This window comes from Coturnix japonica, chromosome 1 (genome assembly GCF_054131305.1).
Source record: "Coturnix japonica strain WE chromosome 1, WE-NBRP24, whole genome shotgun sequence".
NCBI lineage: Eukaryota > Metazoa > Chordata > Aves > Galliformes > Phasianidae > Coturnix > Coturnix japonica.
In genome coordinates, this window is record NC_140663.1 from 58604217 (window position 1) to 58617959 (window position 13743).

Here is a 13743-nt window from a genome sequence, read left to right on the forward strand (position 1 = left end):
CAGTGAAGAGTCTGAAGTTTTATCTGTTAGGTTTTGTAACAGTATTATCTCTTAGGCCAGAAGCTTACAGACCAGATCCCTGCTTACAAAAACATTTTATTTTCTCCTTTTCATTAATCTTTTCTCCCTTTTATGCTTATTAAATTCACAAATTAAGTGTTTGCTGATTTTTCTTTAATTTTATTTAATCCCATTTTTTTTTTGGTAGCTTTTTGAGTGTCTAGAATAGACAGCATCCTGTGGCAAAGAGTTCCATAGTTAGAATATTGATTATTTGGAAAAGTGCTTCATTTTAATCCTGACACCTGAATATTTATTTGTTGTCTCTGGCTTTTTATTTTTATTTTTTAAGTTATTTATTTATAGCAATGATGAGTAATAATTCTTTATTTAGTTTCTCTAAGTTATGCAGGATCTTAAATGTATTTGTCATGCTGCGTCATTTGCTTCTTTTTCCAGTATTACAGGATGGATATCTATTCCTGGTATAGAAGTTACTCTCTGTCTTAGACCATTTTGGTAACCTCTGAATCTCTCTTCTATTTCTAGATTGTTTTAGATGAAATGTCAGAACTACAGGTGACGTTTAACAGGAAAAGTGGAAATGTATGTTTCCAATTAATAAAAATAATGTAAATTTTTGGAGGTTTTTTTTTTCCCCTTTCATTGTTTCTTGCAAATCCTCTTCATCGCAGGGAAATACAAGTAGTTCTTAACTTGTCCTTTCTGTTTCCTGGTCTGCTGGCTTGTCTTCTTCCCTTGGTGTGCTCACATAGAAACAGCATTTTTTTATTCTCATCCCCCCTTTTTCTCCTGGCCCTGCCCTTTTGTTGGTGTACTTCAGTGTGTAGGTTGACTACTGTCCTTCTGTTTCCCATCTCATTGTAAACCCTTTTTCCCTGCCTTTTGAAAACCCGCTTCCAGTGCAGCTGAATAAAAAGCATCAGAGAAAACTCTTAGGAGGAAAAAAGGAAGCTAATCCTTGGTATGGAGCTGCCAGTACAGTTCAGAAGCTGACAAAGATGGGCTGCTCACCTGAGCACAAACAGTCCTCAGAGCCCGGGTGTGCTTCTTGTTTTGTGAGCCTGGGTGCTGAGCTTCGAGTACCGCTCTCCTTAGTTCCGCTCCTTTCTAAGTATTTGGAGATCACATCAGTTAATTGGTGCAGTGTAAGTTTCTGGTACATTTGTGATTCAGTTTGCAGTACAGGAAGATCAGGGGTATACAATGTCCACTCTACAGTGAAATGAGCAGTTAGCTATGGTTCCAGCTCTGTTTTGTAGCTTGTCACATATTCTACGTTGAAAACATCCAGCAAAAAGTGCTGCAGAACCGACTGGCTTCCATTCAGATAGGTTTTCATCTCTTCTGCTGTTTACATACAGAAGATGAGGGCTTTGCTGTGACACACAGGCACTTTAGGCAGATTTCAAACAGCAGCAAAAAAAATCCTCTCTTTGGGGAAGAAAATGCACTGTGTAGGCTGCTTGTCATTCTGATGTTAGAATGTGTTGAGTATCTTTTTCCCCAAGCATGTCAGCTATTTCAATTTCAAATAAAATAATAAAAATCTTTTTAGAAGCAGTTAAGTAGCCAGAAAGTCAATAATATATATATAAACTGCAGTAAATGTTGACTTCTGTGCCTCTTTTCCTCAAAATACCCTGTAATACTGAAGTAGTGTTTTGGTACAGACTGAAGACATCCCGTCTATTCAGAAGGTTTACGTCTGAGAACGTTTCTGCTGCCTCAGTGAAAGAATGTGATTGCTATTTAAAAATAATCATATCTGTATGTTCCGATGGCAATTTCTATAAAGTATCTTCCACAAAAGAACATCCATTAAGAAAATAGGTATTGTGCTGCAGGAAAACTTCTCAAGAAATTGAAATACAAAAAGACACTGACTAGTTACTGAAGTCCCATTTTGTTTTGTTGGTTAAACGAGATTTAACACTCCTGATTTCCTATGTTTCTTTTTGTAGCTGCATTTTTTTTTTTCCCCCTACCTGCTGGAAGGAAGAACCCTTTTCTGACACCAACTCCTTCCTCTTCCCCATCGTCCATGCCCCCCAAGATCTGTGTATTATTTACCCATTTGATTAAAGCAGAATGTTGCCTGCATTGTGTGGGGGCATTTCAAATGAGGCATATGTAGCTTATGGGATATGAAAGCAGAGATGTCCATGTCGTAGCAGTGGGTTAGCACAGTCTTCAGAGTCAACAAGACTGTCAGCTGGGCTTCGTAGAGGAGTGAGCTCACTGGGATCTGAGGGCACCGCTCCTGGCTGTGTCTCTGTTGTGTAACTGAGATGAATTGTAGAAGTCAGTAGCCTAAAGCAGCTGATACCATGACCACTACACTATATGCAGTTCATGGTTTTTATTTTGGGCTGAATTTAATTTGATCCCCAGTCCCACCATCTTTGTGGTTCAAAGCTAAATGACCACTCAGGAGTTCAGAACTGCCCTGTTAGGAGAGGCTCTGCTCTCATACTTGAAACTTCCTCTCAAAGAAGTGTGGTTTGCAGATACCAAAACTACACTGGATGTAGAAACATCATGGAGTGAGCGGGAACAGCTGGGGGAGTGTTTTAAAATTGTTATTGCTCTGAGCTGGGGTGCTAATCAAGATACTGTCTTTATTAATCTTAATGATCTTTTACACAGATCCTCTGGTGGTAGTGTTCAGCATGATAACAATCAGTATTAATGTGTCTTTGGCTAATCAAAATTGCTGCTGTCAGCTCCTGCACTTACAGGTTTCACTACCTGAAATCCGCTGACTTAAACTCATTGTGTGTATTAAGAAAGAAGGGGGAGAAGGCTTTGGGCTTGCTTCCTCCCCCACCCAGTACTGTCTCTGTGACATGCCACAGTTCCATCTGAAACAAGGGATGCATGAAGCTTTTCATTCTGTGCTTTGTTTCCCTGTGTTTTTTTTTTGTTTTTTTTTTTTTAATCTTTGTTTAATTTGCTGACTGGCAGCTGGAAAATCACTTAATCAGCATATCTGGCCCAAATACTAGGCTTGACTTGGAAATACTGACAGTGTCTTGGCTCACTCGCAACTGTGACTAGTTTGAATTCCTGTTCTGTTCCTGTATAGGTTGTGGTGATGGAGGAAGAAAAAAATAATCATGTGAAGATCTATTTTACTTCATTCCCAGCTCTACCTCAATAGCTAAAACCCAAGTTCCCATTTCAGTATTGCCGTAACCTCACACCACTTTAATGATTCACTTTCAGTGCACTTATGGTGATCTTTGAGGTCCCTTCCAGCCCAAGGCATTCTGTGATTCTAAAAGACCTTCTAGGGGAAGACAAATGACTCTCTGTCTGAACTGCCCAGTTTGCAGGCCTGTGTCCCTTCATTCTTTTGGCCCTTCGGAAGAGCGGGTTCCTATGTCTCAGGGAACAATGTCAGCAATTGATGGTTCTCTTTGGCCAACACTGAAAGTATCTTGTTCCTCTCTGAACTCAGGGAAGCCACCTGTACAAATCAGTGTGGAAAGTCTTACCATAACAAGGTTAAAAATTAACTTACTGCCTTATTTTTTCCAGGTACTCCACCTCTGCCTTCTCCAAACTCAGCAAAGTGGGAATCAGGCATCCTCCACCTCTTCCCTTCATTGGAAACCTGCTCTTTTTCCGAGAGGTAAGAAATAGTTTCATTTCTATCTACCCAAAATGATGGGAAGAGTGACTAGGAGGTAGGAGGAATTGAAGGGGACCCTATGTTCAGTACTATCATCTCTGTGAGCATCTCCCTCTGGAAAGAAGAGGAGATGGAAAACACAGCTTTATGAGCAAATCTGTAGGAACAGTAGTATGCAAACAGCACTAATTTCAGTGTAAAATAAACTTAAGGGGAAAGAAAATGTATAAGCTCCTGCACTTAATTACTTGAGCTTTTCCAAGAAAGTTCATGCACTCAGTGAAACGAACTTAGTTATGTGAACAGAGCAAATTATGTTAACTAGCCCCAACTGGTTTGTTCTGAGTGGTTTTGGCTCACACGTCTTTTCTATTTGTTTGGGTTTTTGCTGATGGTACACATTTATTTTAAAGCTCACAATGTTTCTTGCTTCTAAGCAGTAACTGGAGTCAGAGATCACTGGATGCTATTGCTCTGTGCTCTGGATATAGCCTTCCTGGTCTGGAAGGGGAAGTACTGTAGATTCTGCTGTCATATTTAATTCACTTATACTTCACTCCCTTCACCTTCTGTTAGTCTGTTCATACTGATCTATTCTTTCCTTGATCAGATTTTGTAATGCTTCTGATTGTCCACGTGCTATCAGTAATGAGGAGCTGCCATTTCTCTAGTTGGACTCTAGTGGAAATGCAAAGGCAGGGCTTGAAATAGTGAGTGAGCGCATGGTAGGAAGGCAGGGTCACCCCAGGGGAGTTCAGGTGCATACAATGCACCTGAGTGACCAGAAGGGCTGGAGCCAGGATTTACTGCTTCACAGACCTCATTTAGGGGTTGGCAGTGGAGGCAAGGATGTCTTGCTAGAGGTCCTGTGTACCTGAGTCTTGCTGAAGATAAGCAGCTTCTTTTCTTTATTTCTGTGCCCTCATCTGTTGTATGTGAGCAAATCCTCGTTTGCTCTAGCCTAGGACCTTGTCACTGTACTGTCATTGCTGTGCTTTCCATCGTGTTGCAGACTTCTACGGTAAAGCATCCCAGACATGCCTGTTTCTTTCCAACAACTTTTCAGGAAATCTGGGCTAATTCCAGCTGCAGCCCAATATCCTGTTTTAAGTGCACAGTCATCAATAACCATGCTGAGATTTGAATTATTAATGAGAATGTAGTGCCTCTTACCTTGGTTTTCATGGTGATTGTTCTGTCGATATCTGACTCATTATTAGGTAAAACCCACTTAAATACCAGTTTTACATGTACATCTGATTTCATTTAGCATAAAAAGTGGACTTGCTTCCTCTTCATTCCTTTGAATGGAATTGAGAGGATGACTCTAAGATATAGAGGATGCCAATTGTATAGAATACAGACCGATTCACCCTCATTGTTCTTGTTTAAAATCAGCTGGATGGGATGAAGTGACTCATTCTTTGGTAGCAAAATCCTTTTAATATTAGTCACCTGCTAAAGTTTGCTGTAGGAAAAGCTGCCTAAGTTATTTTGATACGCTGTACGTAGTCTTACACTGTTACCAGTGCATGAGCAGAAAGTTTCTACTATTATCCATATCTGTCAGGCAGATTTCATTAACAGTATCGCTTTCATTAAAATTACTTGAAACAGGCTAACAAAGGCATGATTTTACTAAGTTTCAAGTAAAAACAATAATTAAAGGTAGCCATAAAATCATATCTCGAAGTACTAAGGAATAAGAATGCCAAATGTTTTTTGGGCAGTTGATGATATAAGAACTTCAGCCCCACCAGGCTGTGTGTCCAGCAGTATAGTGTTTCACCATCTTTCCTGTCTATAGTTCTACAGACAGTAGAAGTAGGCAGGAATGAATCTAACTTCTTTGTAATCTTCTTTCTCCCATATTTTACCATGTCTTCTGGATCTGAGCCTCTACTTGTTTAGCAGTAGTACTCACAGCAACGTACTGGTAAGAGGAAGGCTGCCATTATTCTGCTGGCTGTGTGTTACTGTAAAACGTGTCTCCTCACTTTAGGCAGTAGAGGACAGCTTCTGCTTTCCTTTGGAGGGATAACTGCTGCATCCCACCTTCTTCAGGGCTGGGGCAGGTTTTAGAGACTTTGCTGCCATTGGGACAATGATGCAAGAGCAGCAAGTTTGCTGCAATGTTATTAAGCTTTTTCACTTGTTCACACAACCATGTCTTTTCACCAAACTGGCTTTTAAAGAGCTTCTCTTAACAGGCCAGGTCTTTCTCTTGCAGTGCTGTATCACCAACATTGAGCATGGAAGAATGCAAGCCACGATCCTACTAAAAGAAACTTTCAGCTCATGACCCATTTGTATCAGAAACATTCATGTATCGTGGCACTGTAATGAAATTCTCATGTGCTGTACAGGAATATGCATATGTGAAACCTGTGTATTTCTCATGGAATTTGGTCTACAAATCCACATGTGTTGAAAACCTCTGTATGTGAATGAAACTTAGAAACCAAAACACTTCAACAAATACAGGCTTTCAGTTCAAACAGCGTGCTCATCTTGACACTTTGAACTTTCCTCCTAGAATGATCCCTAGAAATTTAAGGGAAAAATGGAGGAGCAAGCTGATGTAATGTAACCAAGTAAATCTCAGACCTGGAAATTTAAGAAAAAAATACCAAAAGCTTTTGAAAAAAATTGGAGGAGTAAGCATTTTTTTCATCTTATAATGGCATAAGTTGAAGAATTGTCCTGCTTTTTTCCCTTGCTTACTTGGGTGTGAATCAGTTTTACAGATGCTAGTGAACCTTCTCATTTTATTCCAAGGTATATGTTAACAGAACATCAGGACTCAAGGTTGTTTTTGCTATCGTTATTATTCTGCAAGTGGAGCTGGATTGAGGTTTTTAATAAACTTTGAAATGTATTTTAAATGAGAAAATGTCTTCTCTATGAGATTTTTTTTTTGTTTGGAAAGATTTTTTTCTTTAAGAAAATATATTGCCTGAGAAATGCCTGATATAAGAGTGGCTATTATGTAGTGTCTCTAAGAAAGGAACAGGAAGTGCTGAAAGTTAGAAGGATAAGGGAAAGGCAACAAAAAAGGCGTATCTCCATCACAAAGAAATAGACTTTAACAGCTGATCTGGGGAAAACAATGTTGCTTTACTGTATGTTGCCACTTTTCTCTCAAGTACAGTAGAGTGAGATAATTGCACCCTGAATCTAAAACATATCCCCATTAATCAGCTTATCTAAAAAAATGAGAAGATATGAAATTATTGCAGTTCTGCAGCTGGGAAATCATCTGAGTCAAAGGTATTAGATTAAAAATCTTTCCATTGCATGAGAACAATTTGTGGTGGGTAGGTCTGATGTAATAGTAAATATGATTAGGCTGTTCAAAAAAAAAAAAAAGGCAGCGTGTTCAATTTTCCCAATAACTGAGCAGATTTGCAGCAGACAGACCAGGGTTTTGCTAGGTACTCCTGTCTGTTTCCCTGTCTCTCCATGTACTGCATTTTTCTTACCGATCTGGAAAACTGGTTGCTTTTATTTTGTAAACTTTCTTTATAAAACAGGAGATGCAACGGTATGCACAGCATGGGCTTTGGAGCCCATACTGGTGCGTGAGTGAGAAGGGCAGGTTGCAGAAATACTAAGCAGAACTGTCCTGTTAATTTGCAGGGTAAATATTTTACTGTGCAACAAATGCACTGAAAATGGAGCGTACACATGCTGTGTTACCCTTCCTCCTGAAGAAACACATTGAACACTGGACTTGTTGCTATGGCTCTGCTATGCCTTTCTCCCCATTTCTCATCTCTTAGAAGGCAGTTATGCCTTCAAATGTCACTAGTGCTGACATTTGAGCAGCTTAGGGCCTGGTACTGTAACTGTACTCTGCCCAGCCACAGAGCAGTGCCCTGCTGCAGCCAGGAGCTCACTGCTCTGCTTTTTTGGGGTGCACCTTGTCTGTGTACTTGGTAGGCAGATAGCTCGCTGCTCCCAGTACCTGGCTGGGTGATATGCATTAGGTCCGTGTTGGCATGAACACATGTTTTTCTCCTCCTATTGCTCCTAGCAAGCTCCAGCAATGCTTTGGACTGGCTGTTTGTGTCCCTGCCTTGCATTTTAATGAAGGCCATCACTCTCTTTTGCCCCTCTCTACTTGGACAGGATACTCTTTGTTTACTCTGTTTATTTCTGTCTGGCCTACTTGTGGATCCTGACGCTGCCCACTTCTGCTGAATGGGAGTGGGGGCTGTGCAGTGCTTTGTTGTGCCTTCAGTTTGGGATCTGCTTGGAGCATGTTGTTTTATGGCTGGCAGGTAGGAGTGGACAAGGGGGGAATGTAGCAAGGAAGCAGAGAGCAAACATCACCTTTTCCCCTCAGGCGCCCCTTTGACTGGGAAGTAAAGAAAAATAAAAGGCTGACTCCTTGCAGGAATGAAATGAGCCTTGTGCCTAATTTTCAGCCTAGAAAGCAGTGTCTCAGTGCTTGGAGTGAGGCTGCAGCATTTACTCTTCTGGAATTTAATGACACAGCATGCAAGCCCAAGCAAGGTTGGAGAAAGGCAAATGGTGAAGTGGGGGGTGGGAGGTTGAAGGGAAAGAAGAGAAGAGGGAGGAGTTCTCAGACTGTGAACCTGGATTTAATTACAATAATAATGTGGCTTTCACTGATAGTGAAAGCTTACACGTGGCTTTGTGCTGCTTTGCACAGATAAGCAGGATAAGGGAGCATGTGCTTTGCCACTTGTGGGCTATTTTCATGGAACTAGAAAGGGTGACCATAGAATTGGTGACCAGCCTGGTATATCTCCTCTGGCTGTGCACACGCACTGTGGGTTCTGATCATCTATACTTCATGGGTGCTTTGGGTCATCTCCATGAAACTCCTCTTGACTGGGTGTCCTGTTTGTGTGTTCATGTCAAAAGAAATGTACTATGTGGTGCAGATCTGAATCTAGACACTTTACAGTCTGCAACGTGACAGAAACCTTGGGATTAGATGTGTTTTTATGTGTATATTTGTGTGTTTGTAAGCTGTTTGTGCAGTCTGCCTCCACTTCAAATATGTATATTTTCCTAGTTTCAACTGATAATCTCTGCCACCTTCTTTGATCAGATATTAGCTTTGTAGGATTACCTGACAAAGTCAGAAGAGTACCTGGTTGTTGGAACCTAATACAGGATGCTGAGACATGGCAATTAACTGACTAAATGCCATTGGCACCCTGCAGCAAGAGCAGTGCCTCTGGTTTCTCAGAATGTCTTTGGACAAAGCTGTGCTAAGGCTCATACGAGCTACTTACTCTGCTTGTGGGGCTGCAGCAGGGAGAGCCTCTGGGAGAGCGGTGCATGCTCCTCAGTGCATGCTCCTCAGACAGCCTTAGGTACAGGCATGATATCATTGATGTTCTTGCACTTGATATATCTGATAGCAATTTTCGTGAAGTATCCCTGATATGACGTCAACAGATCCTCCGTAAATAACTTCTATGGAAGCTGGAGACAGTATTATGAGGCACAAGGCAACTGGCAGGTCTTATGAAATGGAAAAAAGGTGAATCGCTTCTGCTTTGCTGGTAGGTAATGGTGACCCTATGGTATTGGTCATGAAAGATGCTGTTGCTTTCTTGAAATATTTTTTCTTTTGAAAGGAGAAAGGTCTGAACTTTGCCTTTTGCAGTCCAAGGAACAGCTTATTGCTGTGTACCTTCTGCCTGCCCTACTGCTGTTCTGTTTGCAGTACTGCAGACAGCTGAGAGAATGTTTCCTGTAGAAACAGTGGAGTAGTTGTCTTTCAAAGGAAATGAAGATTTCATTGATGAGCAACATCATGTCTTTGGTATTCTCTTAGCCATGCTTTGGCAGTTCCTTTGACGTACTCATGCTCTCTTGAAATAAGGAGGGAACAGCTGTGACAATTGCTATCTATATGCAATAGGCTTTAACAGCTATGTGGAAGAGGGATTTTTTCAATGGCATCACAGCAAAGTGAGAGATAGCTTTCCCTGTACTCTCAGAGTGTTTTTGGGCAAGCCTGGCTGGGGAAAAGTTTCTTATTTTCTGGATAAGCAAAGCTCCTTTTTTAGTTTCACCTTGTCTTCTTTTTACCTACCTGCAAAATGAGTGTTTTGGATGATATTCTGGTACATATGCCTTGCTTTGTCATCTGTTTATGGTGAAACACTTCATTCAGTGCCCAAGTGACTTATATGGGGACATTCTCTGGTAGATTTTGGGAGACTGATGTTACTGCTGCCATTAAAAGAGTGGACAGCTTGTTGTCTGGAAGAAATTGGAATGATCTGATGGTAGATGTAGAGCAAATAGAACTGTAAATCAGTGGTGGACCTGAGCTCTGGTCTATAACCAAAGATACCTGAATAAGGTTAATTTACAAGACCATAACGTTTCTTTGCAATTTCATTCCATTTTTGATAGAAATCCACTGCTTCTTGATTTTTATTTATTTATTTATTTATTTATGGTGGTAGCAGAGAAATGGCTGCCTAACATCCATTTGAGTAGAGATCTGCATCACTAAAGTGACGTAAGGCTGCTGGGAGTGATGTAGGGGAAATCTGTCATGCGTTCTGCTTTTTGGAGACTGTATTTGCATGCTGATCACAGAAAAGTACTGAGTGGTACCAATAGAATCATAGAATCACCAAGGTTGGAAAAGACCTAAAAGATTATCCAGTCCAACCATTCACCTATTACTAATAGCTCCCACTAAACCATGTCCCTCAGCACAACATCCAGTCATTCCTTGAACACCCCCACGGTTGGTGACTCCACCACCTCCCTGGGCAGTCCATTCCAGTGCCTGACCACCCTTCCAGAGAACTAATATTTCCTAACGTCCAGCCCGAATCTCCCCTGCTGCAGCTTGAAACCATTCCCTCTAGTCCTATCACTAATGACACAAGAGAAGAGGCCAACCCCCAGCTCACTACAACTTCCCTTAACATTCCCAGCTCCTTCAGCCTCTCCTCATAGGGCCTATGCTCCGGACCCCTCACCAGCTTTGTTGTCCTCCTTTGTTTACCCTCCTCTGAACATGTTCCAGGGCCTCAATGTCTTTATTGCAGTGAGCCTACTCTTTAAGCAATGCATACTACTGAATTAAAGCTAGGCAGTGTAGCAACAATGGACATAAAACAGTTGTGCTACACAATAGTTAAGTGAATTAAGATAATGAGGAATTTCAGTGGTAGCAGCATATAGATAGACGCAGTATAACTGGAATTTGCCTTGAACTCCAAAATTTCTGTGATCATGCAAGTCATGGTCTTCACCTTGAAGAGCAGTGGTATGACTGAACAGGCTGTTGTAGTGAACTTTGTGGGCTTCTGCACATGGTCTTAAAGTGGAAATGTTTCCTAGGTCTCATCTTCTATTGAGTTTTGGCTATATTCATGTCAGTACAACACTGGCTTAGGGAAAGTAGGATTGAAGCAAATGTCAAATCTGTTACTCCTTGAAATTAAAAACAGAAAGCAGTAGACTCAGTAGTGCCGTGAATTAGAGCAATCTTTGTTTTGTTACCTGTGAATCTGGAGTTTGGTGGCATCAAATGCTGCTCAACTTCTTATTCTGATGCATAGAAATCTAGTCAGAAAAAGAAGTTCTATGTCAGCAGCATCAGTAGTTTTTATAATAGTAGCCAGGTATCAGCTATAATGCTGAAATTATAGCCAGCTCAGATTGGTTGTTGAGAACAGTCATTATCCATGAGCCAACAAATTTAGCTGAGTCTTAACTTCATGAGCAGTGTCTAAATGCATTAGCCATATGCTCCTCAGCATATGGGTAAATATATAACAATTTATTTTCATTAGAGTTTTCTTACAAGTGCTGCTAACCCAAGCTCCACTAGAAATGTTTACAGCATGACAAGTCTCTTCAGATAAGAAGCTGGCCTTCTGTACATCAAGTCGTCCTGAAAGGGTAGTAAACAAATACTTCCTCCATTCTTTCCTTGAAGTAGCAAGGCACAGCTGCTCTAAGTCTGATCTAGTGTACCTGGCTGGGCTTGGTTTTGTATTGGAGTGAGAGTAATACTAGGCTTTGCAGATCTGTCTGTTCAAACATGTGCTGCTAAATGCCCACTGTTAATTGTGTACTGCCTTTAGCTGCCCACAGTGAACTTTGGGTGACATTCTCTCCTTGTGGCTTTATCTTAATGTAGGATGTATGACCTGTTGGGTTCCTTACCCTTCCTCAAGAAAGTGGTGAATGAAATGTAACTTTCCCAACGAGGAATTGAAAGGGAAATTAGGTCTCACTCTTGGCTTACATGGTCAAATGAATGCAGTGTAGGGAGCGCATTGTAGGTTTGGGTTCTGGGACAGAGCCATGAGGGCATAAGCAGCAGCGTATGTGGTAAAGCAGCTATTGCTGCTGTGAGAAACAGGTGATTGCTTGTTGGTGTTTCTTGGTTTGTGTGGTTTTTTTTTGGACAAATGTCTGGACCAAAATGCATAACCATGGAAGTTGCCTAGGTAGGTGTGGAAGTGTAAGAAAGGACCAAATTGTCTGAGAGATGTAAAGATCAAATGCAATCTAATTATCCACATACTCTGAGGCCTCAGTACATACCTAAGCATAGACAGCAATGTGAAACCAGAATTAACCAGAGTTAGACACAGATCAGGTTTGAGAGAGAAAAGGATTTTCTGCAGTCAAAATAAACCTCTGTGTTTAAAACTAGGTATTTCAAATAGCTGTTGGCTTTTCTTTCTGTTTTCATTGTGCAGAAGATTGACTGACAGAGTCTTGGGCTGTCCCTGTAATTTTAGCATTTCGTTTTATTCCTCTGCTATTATCATTGTGTTTTGAAATTCTTAAATATTCGGGGACTTTTAGGCAAAAAAGTTTTTTGGGAAGTTGTACTTCTAAAAGAAGCACTTCTAAATATTCAGGTAGGAAAAAAAAAAGTCAGCTTCTCATTAAACATTCTTGTGGTGGTGAAATGGAATTGTGAATGAGAATTACAAGCAAGACAAAAAGAAATGGAAACCTATGTATGTGTACTAAAAGATCCCAAATATATATTTTCTTAATAAACTTGAGGGAAGAACAAACCAAAGCATTAAAACAAGAGCAATTTAGTCTTTACTACTTTCTGTCACCTTCCATAGTTCTTGTGCTAGTCTTTACTACTTTCTGTCACCTTCCATAGTTCTTGTGCAAGGTAACTAATGACCTTTTTCTCTTATGGCATTATGCAAAGCCCTTAACTTTTCATAGGTGGTATGATGCTAGAGGGAATTCAGCTAGCATTAGTAAATGCTGGACTACAAGAACCATAGGAAATCACATGTAATTGTGATTTAAGTTCTTTAAGAATTCTCTGGGAAGCTGACTGGAACTTCAAACACCACAGTTATATTCTAGTCATGGAAAGTGAAGAAGATGCATGGCAAGAGCAGGTGTTGGGGTGAAACAGATAAAAAGGGGATGTGGAAACCCTAAGGTCTCCATTCTGGGGGGTTTGTTTGCTTCTATTTCTACATGTCAAAATAGCGCATGATAAAAACTGGATAAGATAAAACACCTCATGGCTCTACATGAGTATTTCATGTAGGAGTATTCCAGGAAATAAGTGCATAGAGATATGTACAGGCAATCAGTGATTGATATATATATGTTTTTGCAAGGGTTACATCTGGCAAAGGGATGAAGACTGTTTTGATCAGTTAATACATCAGAACATATAATATTATGTGAAAACTGTGTGTCAAGGCAGTCAGGGAAGGGTGGCATTTGAATTATCCTTCTTTGTGCTCATATGAGGACAGACTTGGACAGGAGCATCTTGCAGCCAAACTATGGTGGAAAAGCTCTTTCATCACATGCAAGAGAAGAACTGAGATTATTTGAAGGCAAAAAAAAGCTGCGGTTGGTGACCTTATACTAGAGGTCTCTATTTTAATAAAGAGTTTCTTATAGTTCATGACAGATAGAATTAGGGATTACGCAAGTATCTTGTAGTTATATTTGTGTTTATATTTTTCACTACCTTTCCCCCACTCCAATGCCCCTGGGAGCCATCTGAGAGACCTCATAAATGTGAGATTTCATTTTCTAATGCTATTTCATTTCCTGGATGGAAGACC

General features: G+C 40.6%; 1 protein-coding gene across 6 annotated transcripts in view; it reads left to right on the top strand.

The window, feature by feature from the left end:
- TBXAS1 (thromboxane A synthase 1) overlaps positions 1-13743 on the top strand; it is a 238587-nt gene that overhangs the window by 57905 nt on the left and 166939 nt on the right. For 4 of the 6 annotated variants that reach the window (XM_032445779.2, XM_015867313.3, XM_015867342.3 and 1 more), the window contains one exon: positions 3565-3658. In XM_032445779.2, coding sequence (XP_032301670.2) covers positions 3565-3658 — 94 coding nt within the window. Of the gene's footprint in view, positions 1-3564; positions 3659-7854; positions 7942-8134; positions 8177-13743 lie in introns of those variants that run through there. The other 2 variants (XM_032445788.2, XM_032445781.2) reach the window with 2 other exon arrangements.